Source organism: Dryas octopetala, chromosome 2 (assembly GCF_963921425.1).
Source record: "Dryas octopetala chromosome 2, drDryOcto1.1, whole genome shotgun sequence".
Classification (NCBI taxonomy): domain Eukaryota; kingdom Viridiplantae; phylum Streptophyta; class Magnoliopsida; order Rosales; family Rosaceae; genus Dryas; species Dryas octopetala.
Genome location: NC_141367.1, coordinates 10,927,221 through 10,948,098, shown reverse-complemented (window position 1 = coordinate 10,948,098; position 20,878 = coordinate 10,927,221). Strand labels below are relative to the sequence as shown.

The 20,878-nt window shown below is 36.5% G+C and overlaps 2 protein-coding genes across 4 annotated transcripts; one reads left to right on the top strand and one right to left on the bottom strand.

Annotated features, from left to right (window-relative positions):
• Positions 1-304: 304 nt before the first annotated feature.
• On the bottom strand, positions 305-4,467 carry LOC147293044 (cytochrome c oxidase assembly protein COX11, mitochondrial-like). Of its 3 annotated transcripts, none has more exons than XM_086231502.1 (7): positions 4,201-4,467; positions 3,782-4,100; positions 3,634-3,686; positions 3,029-3,101; positions 2,796-2,900; positions 801-881; positions 305-726 (listed from the first exon to the last, which is right to left on the bottom strand). In XM_086231502.1, the coding sequence occupies exons 1-7, from the start codon at positions 4,281-4,283 to the stop codon at positions 625-627; spliced, it is 816 nt and encodes a 271-aa protein (XP_086087628.1). In that variant the 5' UTR covers positions 4,284-4,467; the 3' UTR covers positions 305-624. The 3 variants fall into 3 exon arrangements, with proteins under 3 accessions (XP_086087628.1, XP_086087630.1, XP_086087629.1); XM_086231504.1 differs by having other exon boundaries at positions 801-874; XM_086231503.1 differs by having other exon boundaries at positions 2,796-2,895; positions 3,029-3,085.
• A 6,091-nt stretch (positions 4,468-10,558) lies between these two features.
• Positions 10,559-20,273, top strand: LOC147293043 (2-isopropylmalate synthase A-like). Its single transcript, XM_086231500.1, has 12 exons — positions 10,559-11,329; positions 14,067-14,280; positions 14,374-14,454; positions 15,729-15,821; positions 15,917-16,003; positions 16,183-16,283; positions 17,610-17,643; positions 17,737-17,811; positions 19,144-19,227; positions 19,321-19,455; positions 19,664-19,809; positions 19,908-20,273. Exons 1-12 carry the CDS (start codon positions 10,635-10,637, stop codon positions 20,038-20,040), a joined length of 1,878 nt encoding a protein of 625 aa, XP_086087626.1. The 5' UTR covers positions 10,559-10,634; the 3' UTR covers positions 20,041-20,273.
• Positions 20,274-20,878: the final 605 nt, after the last annotated feature.

Here is a 20,878-nt window from a genome sequence, read left to right as displayed (position 1 = left end):
ACCCCCATTGTTATGATATGTGAGACTCTTACACGTGGAAGTGTTTGTATCCAGCTCTCAAAGGACAGAGCACAGGACAGTCTTTCCTTGACAAGGTGCTTGCCCAAATGTTTTTTGCTCCATATGTAAGGATATCGTCCAGTAGTCATCATCACAAATAAAACTTTTTAAGTCTGTCATCGTAGGCATTACCACTGATTGGTTTAATTTAATTTGTTTATAAAAAGGTATTAATCATAAATTTCAAATAATTCATCGTGTCTCATTTCAAATTTAATAAATCACACTGATAACTTCAAAACCATATCAAAAACACTGTATTGGTATTTTTATAATGCTTTCAACCAATGTAGCTTTAGTGTCAAATCTAAATTTCTTCTTTTAAATCTTTCAATCCAAATAAATCCTAACAGTTTTTTCCTCGGTTGATCCTGTCATGAATTTCATAAAATGAAATGTATCTTCCTGACGATACATAAATTTGAATGAATATAATAAAAATAAAATACCAAATATTGGTATATAATGATTGTTCTCCTCTTTCTTCCTTGATGCCTTGAGTTTGGTCCCTTATAAAACTCTAATGTGAATCATCTTCGCATTTATTGAAAAGGTGGTTCCTCTTTATTCCTCTGAAACCTTGAAAAAGGTATAGGACAAAATTATGTTATTGATACCATCCATTCTTGGATCTGTTTCAAACTCAGGGTCGATATAAAAGAACACCTGCAAATGTAAGATGTTTTTAAGTGAATGATCTTGCTTCTAAAACAATTAATGATTTAAAGAACACTACTTACAGGCATGTCAATCTGCTCCCCAGGAAGAAGGCGCTGCTCCTCAAAGCAAAAGCACTGTATTTTATTGAAGTAAACTGCAGCCTAAAAAGAAATATACATGAAGCACTTAACAAGACTAAAATCAACAATTATCAGAATCCAAACATTCGGAAGTAAAATGCAGTGAAACTCAAGCAGGCTTTTAACTTATTATATTGGAAATTCAAGCATAGATGTCTTTAATTTTCCTTTTAATTTTTCTCAATTAAACTGCATGCCCCTGATAACTCCCAAAGTGAGCCACTCTACAAAACTTATCTCTGGACAATTACAAAGCTTAATATTGGACTATTTAACTGTAATACCAAAATAGTAGGCATGATTTTTGAACAGATAATGTTAACATATGTTTAAGCTAGGCACTCCCTCAATAGCATGGTCCATGGATACCACCTTTGCTATAATCTTATACACACTTATGACCACATGGATGGACCAGTAATCCTATACTGTCAAAGATTGGGTTCTCCTGGAAAACCCTCAATAAATCACCCTAGACCACATCCAAACAATCTTGGAAAACTGCCATTAGGAAACCATGTGGCTTAGGAGATTTCTCCCTAACACAAACAAACACAACCCTTCTAATTTCTTCCTCATGATTTCAAGAGCTATTTCTCCCTAAACCCTTGCCTTGTGATAAGTGCTCTTGATTTAAGAGCTGTTTCTCATGATTAGTCATTTTCCATACTCAAATTTGCTTCCTTCATTATATGCTCAAATCCTGGCAGTTGTTATGCATTATGATTCACTTGAAACACCAACACTTCATAGGCATCGTTTCAAATGTTTCCCTGGGCTGGCATTGATTTCATTACACAGTGTACATTTTATTCCTTCATTATCCTTGGACATTATCTCAAGAAAACACGTCAATGTTATAAATTAAATGTTGAAAGCCAAGGGAAATGAAAAATTGCACATCACTGTTTAGATTGATCTCAATTCACTATTTCTTAACCTATTACAAATCTGTAGTTCATCTCATGATCATATTCCCTTTTTCCCAACAGACCATCTTGTGTTACCATCTGTATCTGGCTACAAACTTATAAGTGCCACCAGGCCTCAAATATAGCATTTAGGATGGTTGTCTTCAAATACGACCATTCAAATATGGTGGAAAGAAAGAAAAGCCTACAACTCTGAACCGACCCTACTCAGTCCTTGAAAGATAGTCAACCCCAGATGACCCAAAGATTTCTAACTTCCATTGGGAGAAAGGGAGAGGGAGGGGGGGAGAGAGGGAGTCAGGGAACTACCTGTCCATGGGGAAAAATGTATTATTGTTCAATTTTGGGGAAAATGTAGATGATAGAGATTGAAAGAATTCCTAAGGTTTTGTATTCTTAGTCATCTTGAAAAGAAATGAAAAATCAGTATCATTATGTGTGTGTGTGTGTGTGTGTGAGAGAGAGAGAGAGAGAGAACTGCTTGAAGCTCAAGTTTGGGCTAGTACTACTTAAAACCCGACTAATATCTTCAAGAGCAATTCACCTGATAACTAACATCATTCCCTTAGAAACAACAAAGACTGACCAGAACCCCTTTTTCATTTTTTTTTTTTTCACTGGACATTGTTGCTTTCATATATTAACTTGCAAGCACGAGACCACAAAAAGCAAAAGAACAAAAAATTAGAGTGGAAAAAGATATTACAGTCCATATATCAACACATCTTTTCTAAAATAGTTAGCACAAAAGGCGCCATCTAAAGATAGTCACACTCCCTTAAACATTTTAGTCAAGAAGCTTAGAACATCAACCTCCAAACATAACCAACATCTAAAGTAAAAATAAGTCAACAAATTATTTACAAGAGAGCCTGATAAGTGATAATCATAATTTTTGAAACCAAATAAAAGTAATACATTGCAACACTGTTCATCTTAGTGTCAAGAAATCCAATTGAAACCCACATGACAATACAGTAAGAGAAAGACTATCAAGCAGTACCTTCATAGGAGTAACATTATATGTAGAGACACCAACTATTGGAGTTGAACTTCGATTTTCAGCGGTATAAAAAGCAAGTGCACTTTCTCCAGGTTTGACCCTAACCTTTCAGAAATAAAGCAAGACTATTACAGTACATCACCAAATTGTAGAGAGAGCCTTGGCCTTAAAATCTGATAAAACAATAATAATAATGCACCTAAAAAAAACAAATACAGAGTACAAGGATGAACCTCTCTTTGTGTAGGAATAAATTTCCATTGCATTCCATCAGCCACATCAGCATTGAACTGCACCACAATCTCCCTGCAGGAGGATATCATATGGCAAATGCGCAGATGGAAAACTAAAAGCTGGGAACTTCGTATTATCTTAAGCATAGAATGACACATCTTGAAAGATAACATCCATCCAAAAATGAATCAACTAGTTAAAGTCTAATTTAAACCTAGAATAAGAATAATATGTTTTCCATAAGACAATTAATAGGAATGATAACAACAACAAAAACAAACCAAAGGTTTGCATAGAAGTTTGAAATTGAGTGAAACTAGTGTATAATTAGGAAAGGGGTAGTCACCTAGCAAACATCCATTTATGAATGACTTAGGTGCATTTCAAGAGAAAAGGAATAGATCTCTAACCAGAAAATCAGTCAAATAGAAAGAAGTATGTATATAAATATATAAATATATAATTATATATATGTATAAATTCAAATAACCCAACAAAACAATGAAGTAAGCTACTATTAACATCTACATTGCGCTCCACGCAATTGAGAAGACAAAATATAACCAGAGGACAAGCTCCATTACTTTAGAAGCAGAATGCAGACCTTGTACTGACCGTGCCATCCTTAGAATGCCGAGCGATCTTCTGTTCAACACTCTGCAAAAGGCAAGGCCTTATTGAAATTAAACAAATTGGGAAAAAAAAAATCAATAAATAAATATGAAACCCAAGGAAGCGAAAAATAACCAGACCTCACGGCGTTGGACAGTGCCCCCATAACCAGTAGCTTGGCAGAATCTTCGGTAAAGAGGAACAGCTGCATAACTGCTTGCCACCATTGCAAAAACTAAACCCGTAAGGTACAAAAGCGTCTTTCGGGATTTCTGTTGTGTGGCAGCCTGAGAAGAAAAGGGTCGCTGGATTCTCAACAGAGATTGAGAAGCAAGATGTTGAAGCTGACCACATTTGTCATATGGGCCTAACTTGGAGCGCCACATACTACCATGGCTGAAATGCCGCTGATATGTACTACTGCTACTACCCCCAATGAGATTATAATTGGGAATGAATCTGGAACATATCAAAAACAAAGATTCAAATTTCATGCCAAAGATATATGGAATTTACCAAGTTTTCTTCTCTAACAACATTTTTTAGGCAAACAAAATACCTGGGTTCAAGAGAGAAATGCTGTGAGTTCTTTACATAAGGCAAGAGGGGACGGGCTCTTTCACAAACCCTAGAGCATGACATGTTTGAAGAGAGCGGATTTTACACTCACTACTACTGGCAGCAAACCAGCGACGCAAAATAAAATAAAAAGAAGAAAAATCTGGTCTTACGCATAGAATAAATTTAGGGGTGGGCGAACCGGATAACCACAAAATCTGCCAGTGAGAGAGGGAGGCAGCTCAGTGAGATAGGGAGATCGCAGAGAGACAGAGAGAGGAAGACGAAGTGAAGGGTTTGGTAAAACCGTAAAAGATAAGATGATAAGTTAAATTTTTTTTTTTTTACCGGAGAAGATAAGTTAATCTATAAGTGAAGGGTTTGGTAAAAGATTATAAATATATTGTTTTATTATTTATTAGGATGAGAAATCGAACTTGGATGCATATTTGCAAATTTTATAGTCCTTCTAACTTAGACTGCCCATTTTATAGCCCTTCTAACTTAGACTGCCCAGCAACTACATTTTAAATATAAGTTAACATAAGTTAGAAAGCTTTTAAATAAATTTGTTGTGTATCATAGTAACAAAAGTGTTGAATGGCATAGTGGTAATCAAGGAATAAAATTTCAAATTTCAAAGAAATTTCGATGGAAATTTTGAAGATTTTTAAATTTCGACAAAAATTAGATAAAAACGACAGAAATTGCTATCAAAATACGAAAATTTTGAATGAAACTTTACCATATGTTTATTTAACATATTATCTATTACATTGATAAAAAATATTGAAGAAACTAAATTATATGGTAGGTTTCATGTGATATGTGATGAATATAATGCGCGCTGAAGGCAAATACTGTTTAAAAAATGCTTCACTAATTAATAATTACATAATGAAATTATACGAATAAATCACCAATGTAGTCGAATTGGGTTAAAAGAGAACCAACCCGGTGGCAGCAACAGCGATAGCGGTTTACCTAAAATTTTAATTTCACAAATTCTTCAAATTGGAAAACTAAACATTAAGATAATGAAACCTCATGGTGAGGGGATACATTTTTTTTTTCATAATTTATGTTTACAACTAAACGAAACACCAAAATGGCCAAATCAAACCCCAAATAAAATCTCAAACTTTTTTTTTTCTTTCCAATGGCCTAAAGACTTCAAATCTCAATCGATCCTAAAATTATTTTTTTTCTCTTTTTTTTTTCTTTTCTCTTCTTTTTTTTCTTTCCTTTTCCTCTTCTTCCCCCGTGACTTCCAATGGTCTTCCTCTTTTTTCTTTCCTTTTTCTTTTCTTCCCCCTTCACTTCCAATTTTTCTTCTCCTTTTGTTTATCTCTCCTAGTCCCTCACTCCCTCATCCCTTCCTAATCTTTCTTTTCCTTCTCCCTCCCCCGAGCTCCTTTTCCTCTTCTCCCTCCCTGGATCTCTTCTCTACCTCCAACGACGGCACGCCTCTGCAGCTTCCTCTTTAATCTCTTTTCTCCCTCTGGCGACGGTGCCCTGCCTTTGTCTCCCCTCTCCCTCCCTTCACTGCCTCCGGTCTCTATATCGAAAATTTCTTCAAAATTTTGAGAATTTCGAAAAATTCGGCGAAATTTTTTGAAATTTTTCAAAATTAATTTGATATAATGTTAAAATTTTCATACCCCTAAAAAACAAAATTTTATTCCTTTGTGGTAACTGTAAGGTGTTGTTAGGCCTTTATTTTTAGTTCAAAAACGGTGGAGGTGAGATTTGCATTTTCTTTTTACTAGTTTATACTTTCAGTAGTACTAGACATCCCACATTTTTATACTATAATTTTATACCACCTTATGTGGCAACTACATGACATTCATACATTAGACACTAAAAAATAAAAATAAAAACCTAAAAAGAAAAAGAAAAACTCTATCCAGTAAAGTAATGACACGTAAGATGGTATAAAAATATGGTATAAGAATATGGTAAGTATAACATTATTCTTATACTTTATGTCTTTATATGGAAAATGCTAAGGAGATCATGTCCTTATACCACATTTGTGGTACCACATGATGTGGCTTCCTAGCCACCCTTGATCTCTTCCCTTTTCTCCCTTTCTCTCTTTAGATTAGGAAGCCACATCATGTGGTATCATAAATATGGTACAATGACATGGTCTCCCTAGCATTACTCGTCTTTATATATAAACATAATTAATAGATTACCTATAAACATATAAAGTAGGAGAAATGAGAGAAAAACTTGTGTAGAGAGAATCTTGCTACCTCATCTTGTTGAGTGGCACAACCATCCACTTAAAATCTGACACTTGTTCAATTTTAATTACCACTTTTTTTTTCTCTCTAAACTTAGAAAATTCATTTTCCGAAGAATATAACAAAAACTTAAAATAACTAAAAAATAAAATACAAACCAATACTTCACACCAGATGAGAGATCGTGTTCTTCTCTGCTGTAGCTTTATGTTTATTTATATCTTTTTTTTATACATTTAAATCATGATTCTTGGTGTAACGCCCCGAATCTCAGGCCCATAAATACACTGAAACTTTGACCTTTAAACCTTTTTTCAAAGAATGAGCCATGCACTTAATATAATAAATAAATATGTTAAATAAATCAGAGTATGAGCCCAAAACATTTATGTAAAATTCACTGTATAAAATCAGTTAAATCAAAACAAAGTGGGTCCCACTGCCTCAATTTCTCATCATTGCCTCCTCAGCTTGCTTAACCTGCAAAACACCAACAACCACACTGCACCATATTCATGGTACACCGGGTCATTCAAACAAACAACCCGGTAAGCTCACTAGAGCTCGTATGAGTGAAATAACAAAATAATTAACCTCAATAATATCCTCAAATTCCATACTCAAAATAATCCACAAGAGTATCCATAATTAGTCAATCACATCACAAATTCATCAACAAATATCCAAGCATCAAGATAAATATAATTTCTCAAATTCACATCATAATCCCACCAAAAATAATAATAATCATTCTGCCATTCAAATGCCTAAACGTCAACTATTAACCTCAATCTCGAATCGTTCACTTCCTAACTCATAACCTCAATGCATAATTCATTCATCAATGTCCATCCTCAAGATTCAAGCCTACACTTTACCAAGTCCTAGCCAAACCAAATCCTAGCAAACAAATGCACACAAGCACACAAAGCAACGAAATAGACTATCTAATTTCACTCACTGTTTAACCACGTAAAATGACAAAAATGCCCTTCTTGGCTCCTTTGCTCGGATCTCCAATCCGGCAGCATAACAACATCGGGAATGAGATTTCCCGAGCCCGTGTACCTGTTAAGACCAGACAATCAATAAATACAATACAAAAACACAAATAAGCCACTGAACAACCGAAACAGGCGGCCGCCACCACACACGGTGGCTGCCCCACCCCAAACAACACACCAAAATTCACAGAAACTCACCCAAAGCGTCATTGGACAATGAAATTGACTTATGGGACTTCCGAAGAGGCAGAAACCCAACAAATAACCACCAACCCGCCGCCACACAAGACGGAGCTACAGTGACCGTGGCTGCAAATTAGGGAAATTGGATTCGAATCACAAATGGCTCAAACAAAGTGCACAGACATGAAGAGCATGTCGAGAGGATGAAGAATGATACCTCACTTGACGAAAAACATCGTCAAATTCGCCGGAAAAGCCGTCGGAGCAGCCGCAACAAGGTGGCGTCGAATCGCCGTCGCGGAGCGTCACCGGGGTGAGAGAAATGCATGGGAAGACTCGTCGTGGCCTGGGGAAGAGAACCCAGGTGGTCCGGAGTTGCGTCGTGGCCGGAAAAAGCAGATCGCCGGCGGGGAGGCTTGGCCCTATTTGGCGTCGTTTCTCCGTCGTGGGTGATCGGCCGGAAAAATGAAGGCCACTAGGAGAGAGAGAGGAGGGAGGCGAGCAGCATGGGCCAAACACCCAGCCCAGCCGCCGCCGGACGCGCCGGTGGCAGGCACGACGAAGGTGAGAGGCGCGAGAGAGAGACAGAGGCGCGGGGAGAGAGAGAGAGAGAGAGAGAGAGAGAGAAATGTCTGACTTTTTGAGTTTTTAAAACCCACTTTCGTAAAAATTACAAGTTTGCCACTCCCTTTAAAAGCCCGTATCTTTCAAACCGTAACTCCGTTTGACGCGTGCCGCGTGTCTACGAACTCGTGAACTCAAGACTTTTCCAACGTGCCCAAAGTCAAAGACGAAAGTCTATTAGTTTTAAAAGTCAACTTTTGGGTCTAGTCCAAATAAATTCCCAAAATCCTTATAATAAATTCGCAAAATATTTAAAATAACTCCTTGAAAAATACGGGGTCTTACACTAGGCACTATTTTCTTTTTCGCATTTCATTTTAGTTTTGGACTTAATGTGTCATAAATTTCTCTTCAAAGAGTTCATGTTTACTGGTTTTAAGAATTAAAAAATCCAATAGCAATGGCTTTTGGGATTAGTGAGATCCAAAAAATGCTTGCTTCTGTTAAGAATTAAAAGTTTACAAGAAAGTTCCATGTTATGGGATTAGTGAAAGGAAAAGAGAGAGAGAAAGAGACCGGGAGAGATGGTTCACTATGACGATATCGGCGGCGACGGTGAGGAGCAATGGTGCTGCTGATGTTTGAGTGTGGTGGGGTTGTTGATCATCTCATAGTTTTTAAATTTTTTTATTTAAAGGTGAAACAAAAATTTTAAGGAAAAAGGTTACAAATCTGGCTAAGAGAAAAGAGAATAAAAGTGGCAATTAAAGTTAAATATGCGTCGAATTTTGAGTGGATAGTTGTGCCACTCAGCAATATGAGGTGGTAGGAGGCTTCCCCACCGAAGTTTTTCCTATAAAGTAGAGTTTTAAAATGCAGTATACTAGTTAAACATCTTTATATTATATACAAACTATAAATAATACTTGAAATAATAAAACTAGAAATAGAATAAGATCAATAATATAACTGTTGATTATAGGGCTGAGAATAGGTCAGATCGGGCCTATATCGGCTAAACAATCAGCCCACCCGACAAACCGACAACCGACCCAATATTATGGGTCGATTGATAGTTGAGCAACTGACAAAGTTGAGTCGGTTGGTTATTTGGCTCAAATAGAATTTTTTTTTTCCCCATATTCCTAATAAAGCTTAGCCATACTCAAGTTAATACTTCACAACAATTCACAATTTTCAATAAGCAAGCAATGCAAACATAACATGCATAATTTACATACTTTGAGAGCATCTTGAACCAAAAACCAAATACTCAAGAAGTATAAAGACTTACTAAGTTACTAGAAGTTCAGTAATATAAAGCCTTAAAAAAATGCACTAAACCAAACCAAAATTGCAATCACCAATAAACAACTAAAGTTTATGCACCAGTAAGGCTGCACCAAGCTAAAATTACAGCCACCAGCAGAACTTGCAACCACCAACACAAAAAACCAACCAAACTTGCAGTTGTTGTAAATTTTATTTGTTTATTTTTCTCACAAGTATACGAGTCTTTATAGTAAAGTTCGTACAAAAGACGAGGTCGAACCCAATGAAGTGTCGCAAAAGAGACACTAATTTAGAATTAAATTAATTTATCTCTAACCTAACTTAGAAGATTTTTGTGAGTTTTTGATAAAAGAAACTAATTAACATTAAAATAAAATAGTAAATATGGGTGGAAAGGTCTAGAATTGATATGAAACCAAGGTCTAGGATCCACATCACCACATCACCATATCTAGTAAAGATCTAGCTATTTCCCAAATAAAGGAAGACATCCAAGACTCAACTTGATATTCTCACCAAAGATATTTACATTTTAAGTACAAAATAAATGATTTTCTATGATAAATCTTGTTCTTGCTTAAAGATACAACCTCTAAGCATCTCAAGTGAAACCAAATTTAGTAACAACTAAATATCAAAGAAAATTGCATTAAACTTTAACAACTAAGCATAGATGTGGAAAATAGGCTTCTAATAATATTTATGAACAAGATCTATAATATTTCAAGGAATTAAATCATGGAAAATTAACTAAAATTTAACTAGAGAATATAACATGGTAGTGCTTCCCCTTACCTTGGTAAAGAGGTCTAGTGACCAACCATGGTGAAAATAAAAACAATAAAAGAAATACTAAAACTAGAAATGTAAGATAATAAATAAACTATGCTCACAATATAAAAAAACAAGAAGAAAAATAGAATAGACTAAATAGAAGAGACAAGTGGAGAATAAATATAACTAAATAAATATAATATTAAATAAAAAACGTGCTACACAAAATAAAATAAACAAAGCATAAAAAAATATGATTTACTGCCTTAGCTTTTATTTTATTTTTCTGTACTGAATTTACTGCAGCTACACTAGGATTCTAGGGTTCATTCTCTCTACTCTCTTCTACTCTCTATCCAACCATGGCGACTGTCTGCACACACCACAAAATCTCACCAACGCCAACCTCCATTTCCTCTTTCACTAAGATCTCCAAGTGCTCCCAATCCCAACTCCTCTTCCGTTCTCATTCGCACAACCACAGGCCCACGTTTTCAGTTTCCTCTAAACCCCATCCCAAAACCCACATTCTCTGCTCCCAAAACCCTAACCCTAACCCTCCTCGCCGCCCCCAGTACGTCCCCAACCGCATCTCCGACCCCAACTATGTCCGCATTTTCGACACCACTCTCCGCGACGGCGAGCAGTCCCCCGGTGCCTCCCTCACCTCCAAAGAGAAGCTCGACATCGCCCGGCAGCTCGCAAAGCTCGGCGTCGACATAATCGAGGCTGGGTTCCCCGCCGCCTCCAAAGACGACTTCGAGGCCGTGAAGATGATCGCCATGGAAGTTGGGAACTCTGTGGACAAGGACGGCTATGGGCCGGTCATTTGTGGGTTGTCGCGGTGCAATGAGAACGACATTCGGACAGCGTGGGAGGCCGTCAAGTACGCCAAAAGGCCCAGGATTCATACTTTTATTGCCACCAGCGCCATTCACATGGAGTACAAGCTGAGGAAGACGAAGGAGCAGGTGATTGAGATTGCAAGGAACATGGTGAAGTATGCCAGGAGCTTGGGCTGTGAGGATGTTGAGTTTAGCCCTGAAGATGCTGGCAGGTAACGATTTTGACTCTCTCTCTCTCTCTCTCTCTCTCTCTCTCTCTCTCTCTCTCTCTCTCTCTCTCCCCCTTTGTGTTGAGAATGGCTACTTGGTTGGCTTGTCAGAGGAATAACTATATATTTAATAAGAAGACGCACTTTTTGTCCTGTTAGAAGAATAAAACATTGAGTTAGTTTCTGCCGCCCTTGTATATTGATGGTATGGTGATACCATCATTTCTGCAATTTATTAAATTCATAATTTATTATAATGATGAATTTGAACCTTTAAAATTAGTGGTAATCTCTTCAGAAAATCATGTCTGATTTATTAGTGCAGCTTTTCTGACAATTAAGGGTTCTGGGAGGTTGTGTTTTAAAAAGTTGAAGTCATATTGAATCCCCTACATCCTTCACAGATAGGAGAAAATAAAGGCTTAGACAGCTTATGTTTAGAAATGGTCTGAGTTTTTGCTAAGAAAGCTGCATATATAGGAAGAAAAAGAAAATGCTGCATATAGGGTCTGAAGCAGAAGGCTCAAAAGAAAAAAAATAAAAAATTCACGTCTGGAATCCATAGACATTTTTGGGGAGAAGACTGGAGAGATATTAGAGTATTAGACTATGGTAATCATATCTCATTCTCCAAAGTCCATGAAACTCTACCATTTAACAAAATCCTTAAAAGTCAATGACTTTTTGAATACCACATGACTGAAGTCCTTATTGAATACCACAGAGTTTTATAGACTTTTTGAAAGTCTTAATTGAATGCCAGCAGACTTTGATACACTCTTTAAAAGTCTATTGAATACCACTAGATTTTTCAATTCCACCAAAGTTTTTTAAAATTCATTGAAATCCTAATTGAATACACCCCCTCAAGGCTCGCGACCTTGGCATTGCTGGTAAGAGTTTAGGGTGGTGTTGGAGGTTGGTCATAAGCTCAAAGATTATGCTCATGGATTCAAAGCCTGTCCTGTTAAATTACCGCTACACTGCAAAGAAGAAAAAAAATCTCAAGTTTGAGGATAATGGCTAGTGGGTTGTTACTAGCTTGTCTTTTTTTTTTTTTCCTTTCTTTTTTGAGAAGAAACAGAATTTTATTGCAGTGCACAAAAGAGATTACATAGCAGTGTCAATGGCAAAAACAAAACAGATTGAACCAGACAGGACAAGCAAACCATAGTGTTACAACCATGACCAGCCAGAACAATGACCTTAAGACCTAGGAAAATTAACACACTTCAGCCTTCCAGTTAATCAAAATATCCGAAAAAGAAAGGTCCATAAACTCTGAAGAAACCGATGCCCACATTGCAGACCAAAATAATATTCTGTCCTATAATTCATCTTACCCTTCCCCATATTTGTCTTCAAACATTCTATTATTTATCTTGAGCCAAATAACCCAATATACAACGACCACCAAACATCCCCACAGGAATTTAGCCTTCGTAGTTCTTCTGAACCCCTGACACCTTGTGCTTTTAAGCTCAAGTAATGACATCCCCTTGGCACTACCCAATTGACCACCTCCCTAAATAACTTTCCCCACAGACATAGAGCAGTTGGGCAATGTAGAAAAACGTGATCCATAGTTTCCTCCCCATTTTTACACATTATGCACCTGTTGGGAGATAGACACATACCCAGTCTTCTCCTTTAAATCATGTCACATGTGTTTATCTTTCCATGCGCCACTGCCCAAGCAAGACCTTGACCTTAGAAGGAGTTTTCGATTTCAAGATCTGGCCGGTGGGGTTGAATAAAAATTGTGAGAAGAGTCACTCAGAAATCTGCTAGAAAATTTAAATACCATCAAAAGATACTTCCTCTACCTCTGCATCATTTAAGTTCCCCCTAAACCCAAAATCCCAACTCAGTGGATAAAGAAAATGGTCAGCAATTCTAGCTATTGCTGAATTCCAGTAGCATGACAGATTATATAGTCAAGGAAACAAAAGCTTCAGAGCATTATCTCCCACCCAAAGATCCTCCCAAAACCTTACCTTATCTCCCTTGCCGACTGCTGGCTGGAAACACCAAGAAAAGAATCATACCCTTGGGAAATATTCTTCCAAGCACTTCGACTTGAATCCCTCAACACCAAATTCGAATCCCACCCATTTTCGTTTATCCCATATTTGCTGATCACCAAATTCCAAAGTGACTCTCCTTCCAAAGGGAACCTCCACAGCCACTTCCCTAGGAACGCCGTGTTTTTCACCAAGAAGTTACCTAGTCCCACAACACCCATCTCTTTGCTTTGAGTCACCAAGGCCCACTGATTAAGTTATCCTTTGTGCCTTCCTCTATGCCAGCCAAAGAAAATCCCTCATCATAAGCTCCAATTTCTTTGCCTCCTTTAGAATTCTGAACAAAGACATTATATAAAATGTTAAAAGCTTCCTAGAATGGCTTGAATAAGATTCAATTTGCCTCCCCTTGAAAGGATGCCATCTTCCAACTTTGTAACCTTGCTTGTCTGCAAGCTGATAAATCATTTCTTGAGTTAGATAATATGTAGACTAATAATGTATTCCCATGGCATCTCTGCTATATGCCGTTCACTTGTTCGTGGGTCAATTAAGCACATTTTGGACCTGCTGTTTGAGCCTAAGTTGTCTGCACCACAAATCATAAACTTCTTTCAGTCTTTTTGTTTATAATTTTCTTTTCTATTTAATACATTTCATTTTCTTGTGTTCTTAAATATAATGGTCTTTTCCTTTCTGGACCCAAACCCTACCAGATCCGACAGGGAATTTTTGTATGAGATTTTGGGTGAAGTTATAAAGGCTGGGGCAACTACTCTGAACATTCCTGACACTGTGGGCTATACTGTGCCAAGTGAATTTGGTCAGTTGATTTCGGACATAAAATCTAACACCCCAGGAATTGACAATGTTATCATCTCAACCCACTGCCAAAATGATCTTGGACTTTCTACTGCCAACACTTTAGCGGTATGCCATTTTTTGTTTTTGTTTTTGGTGTTTCTAATTAGACGTTTAAAATTATAAGAAAATGTACTCACATCTTCTCTCATCCATGTTCAGGGAGCATGTGCAGGTGCCAGGCAGCTGGAAGTAACAATCAATGGCATTGGTGAAAGGGCCGGGAATGCTTCATTAGAGGAGGTGAGGGTATATTTGTGCAGCAACAGGGCATGCTTTCAATTTTAATTTGCTGCAAAGTTTGAATCCAAAAAATGCAACATTCTCTAGAATAAGTCTTTTGTTGAACCTTATGTCAAATCTATCTAATTTTGATATTATGCTGTTATCTTCAGCATAAATAACACCTCCAAGATGTCTGGCAACGAGAGGAATTTTGTACCTATTCCATGGATTTGCTCCTATGTGAGGACCAATGATCTGTTATCAGCATCTCTACTTTCGCTAGTTGTTTTTGAAATACAATATACTTAGTCTTCAGCACTTTAGAACATCATTTGTCATCATTCATAACTCAGTTCTTTTTTCATTTCGAACCTAAAGCCTTTTGTGTTATCTTCAAGCCCCTAGAGCCCTCTATCTCCCTAACGCTTTTTCCACCTGATGCTTTGTGGTTATTAGTCTCAAAACATCATTTTTGCCACTTTGTCTGAATTCCCTGCTACCTGAAACTAAACTTCCTGCAACCAAATAGCCATCTGAGTTTCAAGCCCTTATAACCTTTTATACGACAATTCTAAAAGTATGGATACTATAGTATGCTAATAAGAATATGTTTCTAGGGAGATATAACTTTTTTGTTCAATGTTATCCCTAGTGCAAACATTTGTTCAAGTGTATAGTGTATGATCTAGATTCTTACTGATTGTTTAAATAGTTTAGTCTTTGTCTATGCTAAAAGTGGGCATATGCTAACACTTGTGGTAGATCCACTATATGTCAATCAGTTTCTGAAAAGTATTGGAAACTTATGTTTCCATGATTTGATTTTTGGTTTTTGTATTTTGTCTTCACTTACGAAGTTTCTGATATGTATTCGGGAATATCAGTGAAGTATACATATCCTATATGGATAGAGTTCAAATGTGACTCTTCTGGACAAGTTTTGGTGCTACGTATTTTTAACTCTCCCAACCGTTTAGTCACCACAGGATTGAGAATTTCACCATTTTAACTGCTCTTATGAAATTATCTTGGTGCTTTCCTATGTAAATTGGTCTAAAAACTATCTGGTCTGTGCCATTTGCATTCTTGGTTAGGAAATGCAACTGAAGTTTAAATATTCTTTACTGGAGATTGGTTTTTCATGTTTCCGGGGCAACATTGATCTTAAATTCTATTACTTCATTATATATTGTTTGACTAAGTTCTTAAAGTGTTCTTCTGCAGGTGATACTCTTCATATTTTTCTAATTGTTTTTCTTTGAATTACATTTTTTAACCAAATAAATATGCAGGTTGTCATGATCTTAAATTGCCGCGGGGAGCAGGTATTGGGGGGGCTTTATACTGGAATCAATCCTCGGCATATCTATATAACAAGCAAGATGGTATTCTTTTCTTATTTTGAAACTGCAACCAGTTATTCCTTGCTTACCATAATTGCTTTTGATGGAATTTCTTACTCAATGGTGTGATTGTTTAGGTAGAAGAGTACACTGGGTTGCATGTGCAGCCACATAAGGCAATTATTGGAGCTAATGCTTTTGCACATGAAAGTGGTATCCATCAGGTTGCTGTCATTGAAATTCCAGCTGATAGCATATGTTCTATTTTTCGGCTTATCATCTAATTTATCCACTCTACCTGTTGACTCTAGTCAATTTTAAAAGTCTTTCCCATTTCTGTAGTTTCAGTTGGTATATATCAAATTTTTTAAGATATGTTTCTAAAAGGATTTCTGATTTATAGGATGGAATGCTTAAGCACAGAGGTACATACGAAATTATATCTCCTGAAGATATTGGGTATGAACGGGCCAATGAAGCTGGTATTGTCCTCGGGAAACTTAGGTATGATATCTTTTAGTATGCTAATTTTAAGTTATGGGCTGAATGCTTCTTTTCTTTTCCTGTATGGTTTCTTGTATTGAAAAAACGACATGAAGAAAAATAAGTTCTCTATCCCCCCATTGGTATCAATAATAACCATGTTTTTGAAGAATAGTTTCTTAATTACCACATGCTTCTTGGTAGCTGAGGTGTTAATAGAATCTTGAGAATCATGCTTTCTATCTGTATCGTAAGTGAATCATAGTTCGCAAAGCTGGCTATCAAATATTTAATGTAGTGAGACTGCCTAATACTAGGCAATGAAGTTCATATTAGAGCATCCCTCTCAGTGACTAGTTCCTTCCATATATTGGACCATGGTTCTATTTTGTTTTCAAGCATGTTTATTTGTGCAGTGTGCACAGGCCAATTTAGTGGTTTTCATCATCATCGCACCAGAACTTGTGCTGTTATTGTTTCTAATTACTATTCATTGTCGTACTTCCTGTAGAACTTCTTGATTTGGTTTTGGCTTAATTGTGCAATTGCCCCCCTTAATTATGATTGTGTCTCACTTTGCACCTTGTAACTTAATTTTTCTCATTCTAAAACTACTCCTTGTGTCTCAACTAATCTGCTTCTGTCAGCTATCAAAGAATCCATTATGCCTCATAACGTGGTGCCTACATGGCGAATTTTCTGCAGGCAATTTTGCCATTTTAGCCACTTGGACCCTCTTCTCTCTCTCTCACACTCTTCTTCTCTTGGCATCTTTGGTTTGTTTTTATTTTTATTGTTTGGTTTATCTATCTCCAACAGTCAAATGCTTTGATCCACCTCCAACCTTCGGTGTCATCTCACCCCACACAACACTAAAAGTAGTTATGATTTTGTAGATTGTTGAAGTAAATTTGTGAATCATCAAATACAAGTTTGTCGATGTAGACTACATTTTCTTTTAATTGTGAATTGTCATTGTGTAGTTATCAACCTCTTCTTGCATGGCATGTGACCAAGGTTGCCAAGCACACCTCCCGAAACTGGCTTCAAATTTGATATCATCTTACCTTACTGTTCTTGTAATTTTATGGGAAATAAATTAGTTTAGCCAAAGCTTTAGGTTTGTCATCAAGCGTGAATGAACTCATTAATAATCTTGAAGCCTTTGCCACTTCTTCAATAAGATAAAACATGCACCATTTTTATATTCTGTTGTCTCACTTAAATATGTATGCTAGTTATTGTATTTTATGGGAATTTACTTATGTTTGGTGTGCATTACACATTTACTCCCGCCAAATGGTGAACTTTTTCTTTTCCTTTTTTGTTTGTGAATTTATTTTGTAGTGGCCGCCATGCTTTGAGAAAGCGACTTGAAGAGGTACACAATGATTCATGTTTTTGCTAGGTATATCAATTAAATTTGTTTGTTGCTTTCCTGCATTTCCCTTATACTCTTCATTGCTCTTGTTAGCTTGGTTATGAGCTTGATGATGAGCAACTTGAGAGTATATTCTGGCGTTTCAAATCAGTGGCTGAAAAGAAAAAAGTAAGTTGTAAGTTGTAATATTCTTCCCATGTTTACTCCCTATGTTTGATTCTGTTATATGTTATGTTGTCAAATGCAAGGATGAAAATGTTGATGTTGTAGAAATATTGGTAGTTTGAGTTTACAGAAATATCAGAGGAAATATCAGCAAAGATTACAGAAGCGATGAAAGTTTGCTTAAAAACATGAAAATCATGAATGAAACTTTAGGAAATGCTAAACCCATCAAGAATGCATCAATCAAACACGTAAACTTTATAAAGCAGTCAATCCATGATGAATATATAACATGTAAGGCCAAAGCAGTGTGTGCCGTTGCCACATAAAGATTACCATTATATGAAAAAGAATTGATTCCTATTGAACAATATGACAAAGTCATGCCATTAAAATAAAAGTAAGGACTGTATATCACCTAACAAGCCCGTTACACTGGGAGAGGAGCCTTTGATGCTGTAGTTATTCTAAGATTCAAAGTAGTGAAATATTATAAAGATAACATGAAATTATGGTAAGTCCATGAAAAAAAAAAAACACAACTCATTTTCTTCTTTGTACTTGTCTAGCTAGGAATTAGAGATGATTGGATGCAGGTATTACACACAAGTGTCAAAAAGGCGACTAATCAGTGAACTAAAGGATGGCATATCCTAGTGACCATGACATAAAATGTTTCATACTTTGAACTAACTTTAAATACAATCTCACGTCTTGAATTAGACAAGAATCATAGTAATGTAACACCATCCAGTAACTTCAAAGCATCTTCACTATTTTTTTCTCCTAATGAGTAACTTTAAGTAAATGTAGTAATGATGAAATAGGGTTAATATTTGGAGGCATAGCATAGTAATCTTCACTGCTTATTTGCAGTGCTGCTTTATGAAGCTGAGGCTTACCTAAGTTTCCACTAATACAGTAATAAACTGATATTTTGGCAAAATCCATCTTAATCTTGGTGTAGGTACTGCCCAAAAACCAAAATATTGGCCAATATTCTGGTATATCGACTGAGATTTTAAACACTGGCATACCCGAAATGGCATTCCTACTATTGTGTAGACTTTAATTTTGTTCTACTTTTTTTTTTTTTTTCTTTATCCTGAATTCCTTTTTTGTTGATGAATAGTAAAGATTTTTTAAAGACTAGAACTCTAAAACATCAGAATCTACAAAGAAACCCAATTGATTAAGATGCATAATGAGGACCTATTTTTGACTAAACAGAATGTACTCTGTAACAGATCAAGGTTTAGCATGTTTATATCCTTGTTGTGGTTCTTCATGAAGATATCCTGGCTTGCACTCTTATCTTAATTGCTGGTGTCCCAGAGAGTAATTGATGCTGACCTCAGAGCGTTGGTGTCAGATGAAGTTTATCAGCCAGAAGTTGTCTGGAAGCTTCATGATCTACAGGTGAGTCAAGACATCGTTTTTAACTTTGTTCTTTTTTTGATCCGCTAGAGATTTAATCAAGTCATCTCCAATTTACCTGGACTGGATTCTCAGGTTACCTGTGGAACTCTTGCTCTTTCCACAGCAACTGTTAAACTAATGGATGCTGATGGGAGAGAGCATGTTGCATGTTCAGTTGGAACGGGTCCAGTGGATTCAGCTTACAAGGCTATTGATCTCATTGTGAAGGTTTGATATAAACATTTGCAACTTTCAAATTTGCAATTATATTTACATTTGATGCTTCAAAATATTTATTATACATTTGAACTGCTGTAGGCGTAATGTATCCTCATTAGAGAGTTCTCTATATTGTGCAACTATAAATTTGCTATAAGTTGTGCTACTGCAGTATAATTTGCATGTGTGTAGTAAAGAGGTTTGCTTCTCCTAGCAGGAACAAGTAACACTCCTCGAGTACTCGCTGAATGCAGTCACTGAAGGAATAGATGCAATAGCCACTACTCGTGTTGTAATCCGAGCTGAGAACAGTCACATTTCTACTCATGCTTACACTGGAGAAACAGTTCAACGAACATTCAGGTATGTTGTCCATTAGTTGCTTTCTTTTCAAGTTTGCATATTTTCTTGTGCTCGCGTGTTAACAGTATCTAAATCTCTTTTTTGCCTTTTGGTGCCAGTGGGATTGGGGCAGGAATGGATATTGTTGTTTCTAGTGTCAAGGCGTACATTGGTGCATTGAATAAGATCTTAGGTTTTAAGGAAAGGTCCCCGGAAAAGATTCCAGCAGAACGAGCACCAGTGTCTGCCTGAAGAGGCTTTGGTAAAAAATACACGGGGATAAGCTCTCAGATCATGTCTCCATTTGTTTTCTTGTTCTTTGTATAAAGGTGTCGAGAAATTTAGGGACGACCTAGGTCGTCTCTATTGTGTATGCTGATGTTTTGAAAATGGAATTGTTCATAGACTTTATACCCTCTAATCGAATTGTGGGTGTACTTTATTATGAATGGATTTTGGTTTTAATAATACGGTTTGCTCAAAAAGTGCTTACCCGAGAGTGGGCTAAGGCCAAGGATGAAGCTCAAGTTGTAGTCCTTTGGCAAGTTTGTGTTTCAAGTGTGCCTTTGAGAAGCTGAGAAATCCAACTTAGAAAGTAATGTGCGCAAGTGAATATGTTTGGAATCTAAATTTCAAACCAGAACATTGTTAGGTTGATCGATTTATAACTCATGTGGCGCAGGTGTCGCCACTGGCATGAGGGGGTCGCCACCGGAGTGAGGCAGCAAGGTGGGTTTGGAGGGTCTGCTCCTCCCCACCTTTTTATTTTTTTATTTTTTTCTTCTTTTAGTTTGTTTTTAATTTATTTATAATTTTTTTTCTTCTTATAGGTTTTTTAAAACTCAAGTACATTTACATCCACTTATTATAGAGTTTATTTCAAGTTGGTCCACGAACTATAAAATATTTCAAATTTTTCGATTAATTATAGGGTTCATTTTAAGTTGGTCTACAAACTAAAAAATATTTCAAATTTCTCCATTAATTAACAAGAAACATACAGAATAGTAGACAAAATCGAGTTGATCAAGAAAAATCGAACCGGATTGGACTATTTATATATTTTATTATATATTATATAAACAAAATT

What these genes read in the sequence shown, in the direction of transcription:
- LOC147293044 (XM_086231502.1), bottom strand. Translation starts at nt 4,283, where the DNA reads ATGTCATGCTCTAGGGTTTGTGAAAGAGCCCGTCCCCTCTTGCCTTAT. An exon ending in CATTTCTCTCTTGAACCCAG is followed by an intron (nt 4,101 to 4,200) that starts GTATTTTGTTTG and finishes GATATGTTCCAG; the next exon opens with ATTCATTCCCAATTATAATC. An exon ending in ATAATGTTACTCCTATGAAG is followed by an intron (nt 882 to 2,795) that starts GTACTGCTTGAT and finishes ATTTCTTTTTAG; the next exon opens with GCTGCAGTTTACTTCAATAA.
- LOC147293043 (XM_086231500.1), top strand. Translation starts at nt 10,635, where the DNA reads ATGGCGACTGTCTGCACACACCACAAAATCTCACCAACGCCAACCTCC. An exon ending in AGCCCTGAAGATGCTGGCAG is followed by an intron (nt 11,330 to 14,066) that starts GTAACGATTTTG and finishes AAACCCTACCAG; the next exon opens with ATCCGACAGGGAATTTTTGT. An exon ending in GGAAGCTTCATGATCTACAG is followed by an intron (nt 19,228 to 19,320) that starts GTGAGTCAAGAC and finishes CTGGATTCTCAG; the next exon opens with GTTACCTGTGGAACTCTTGC.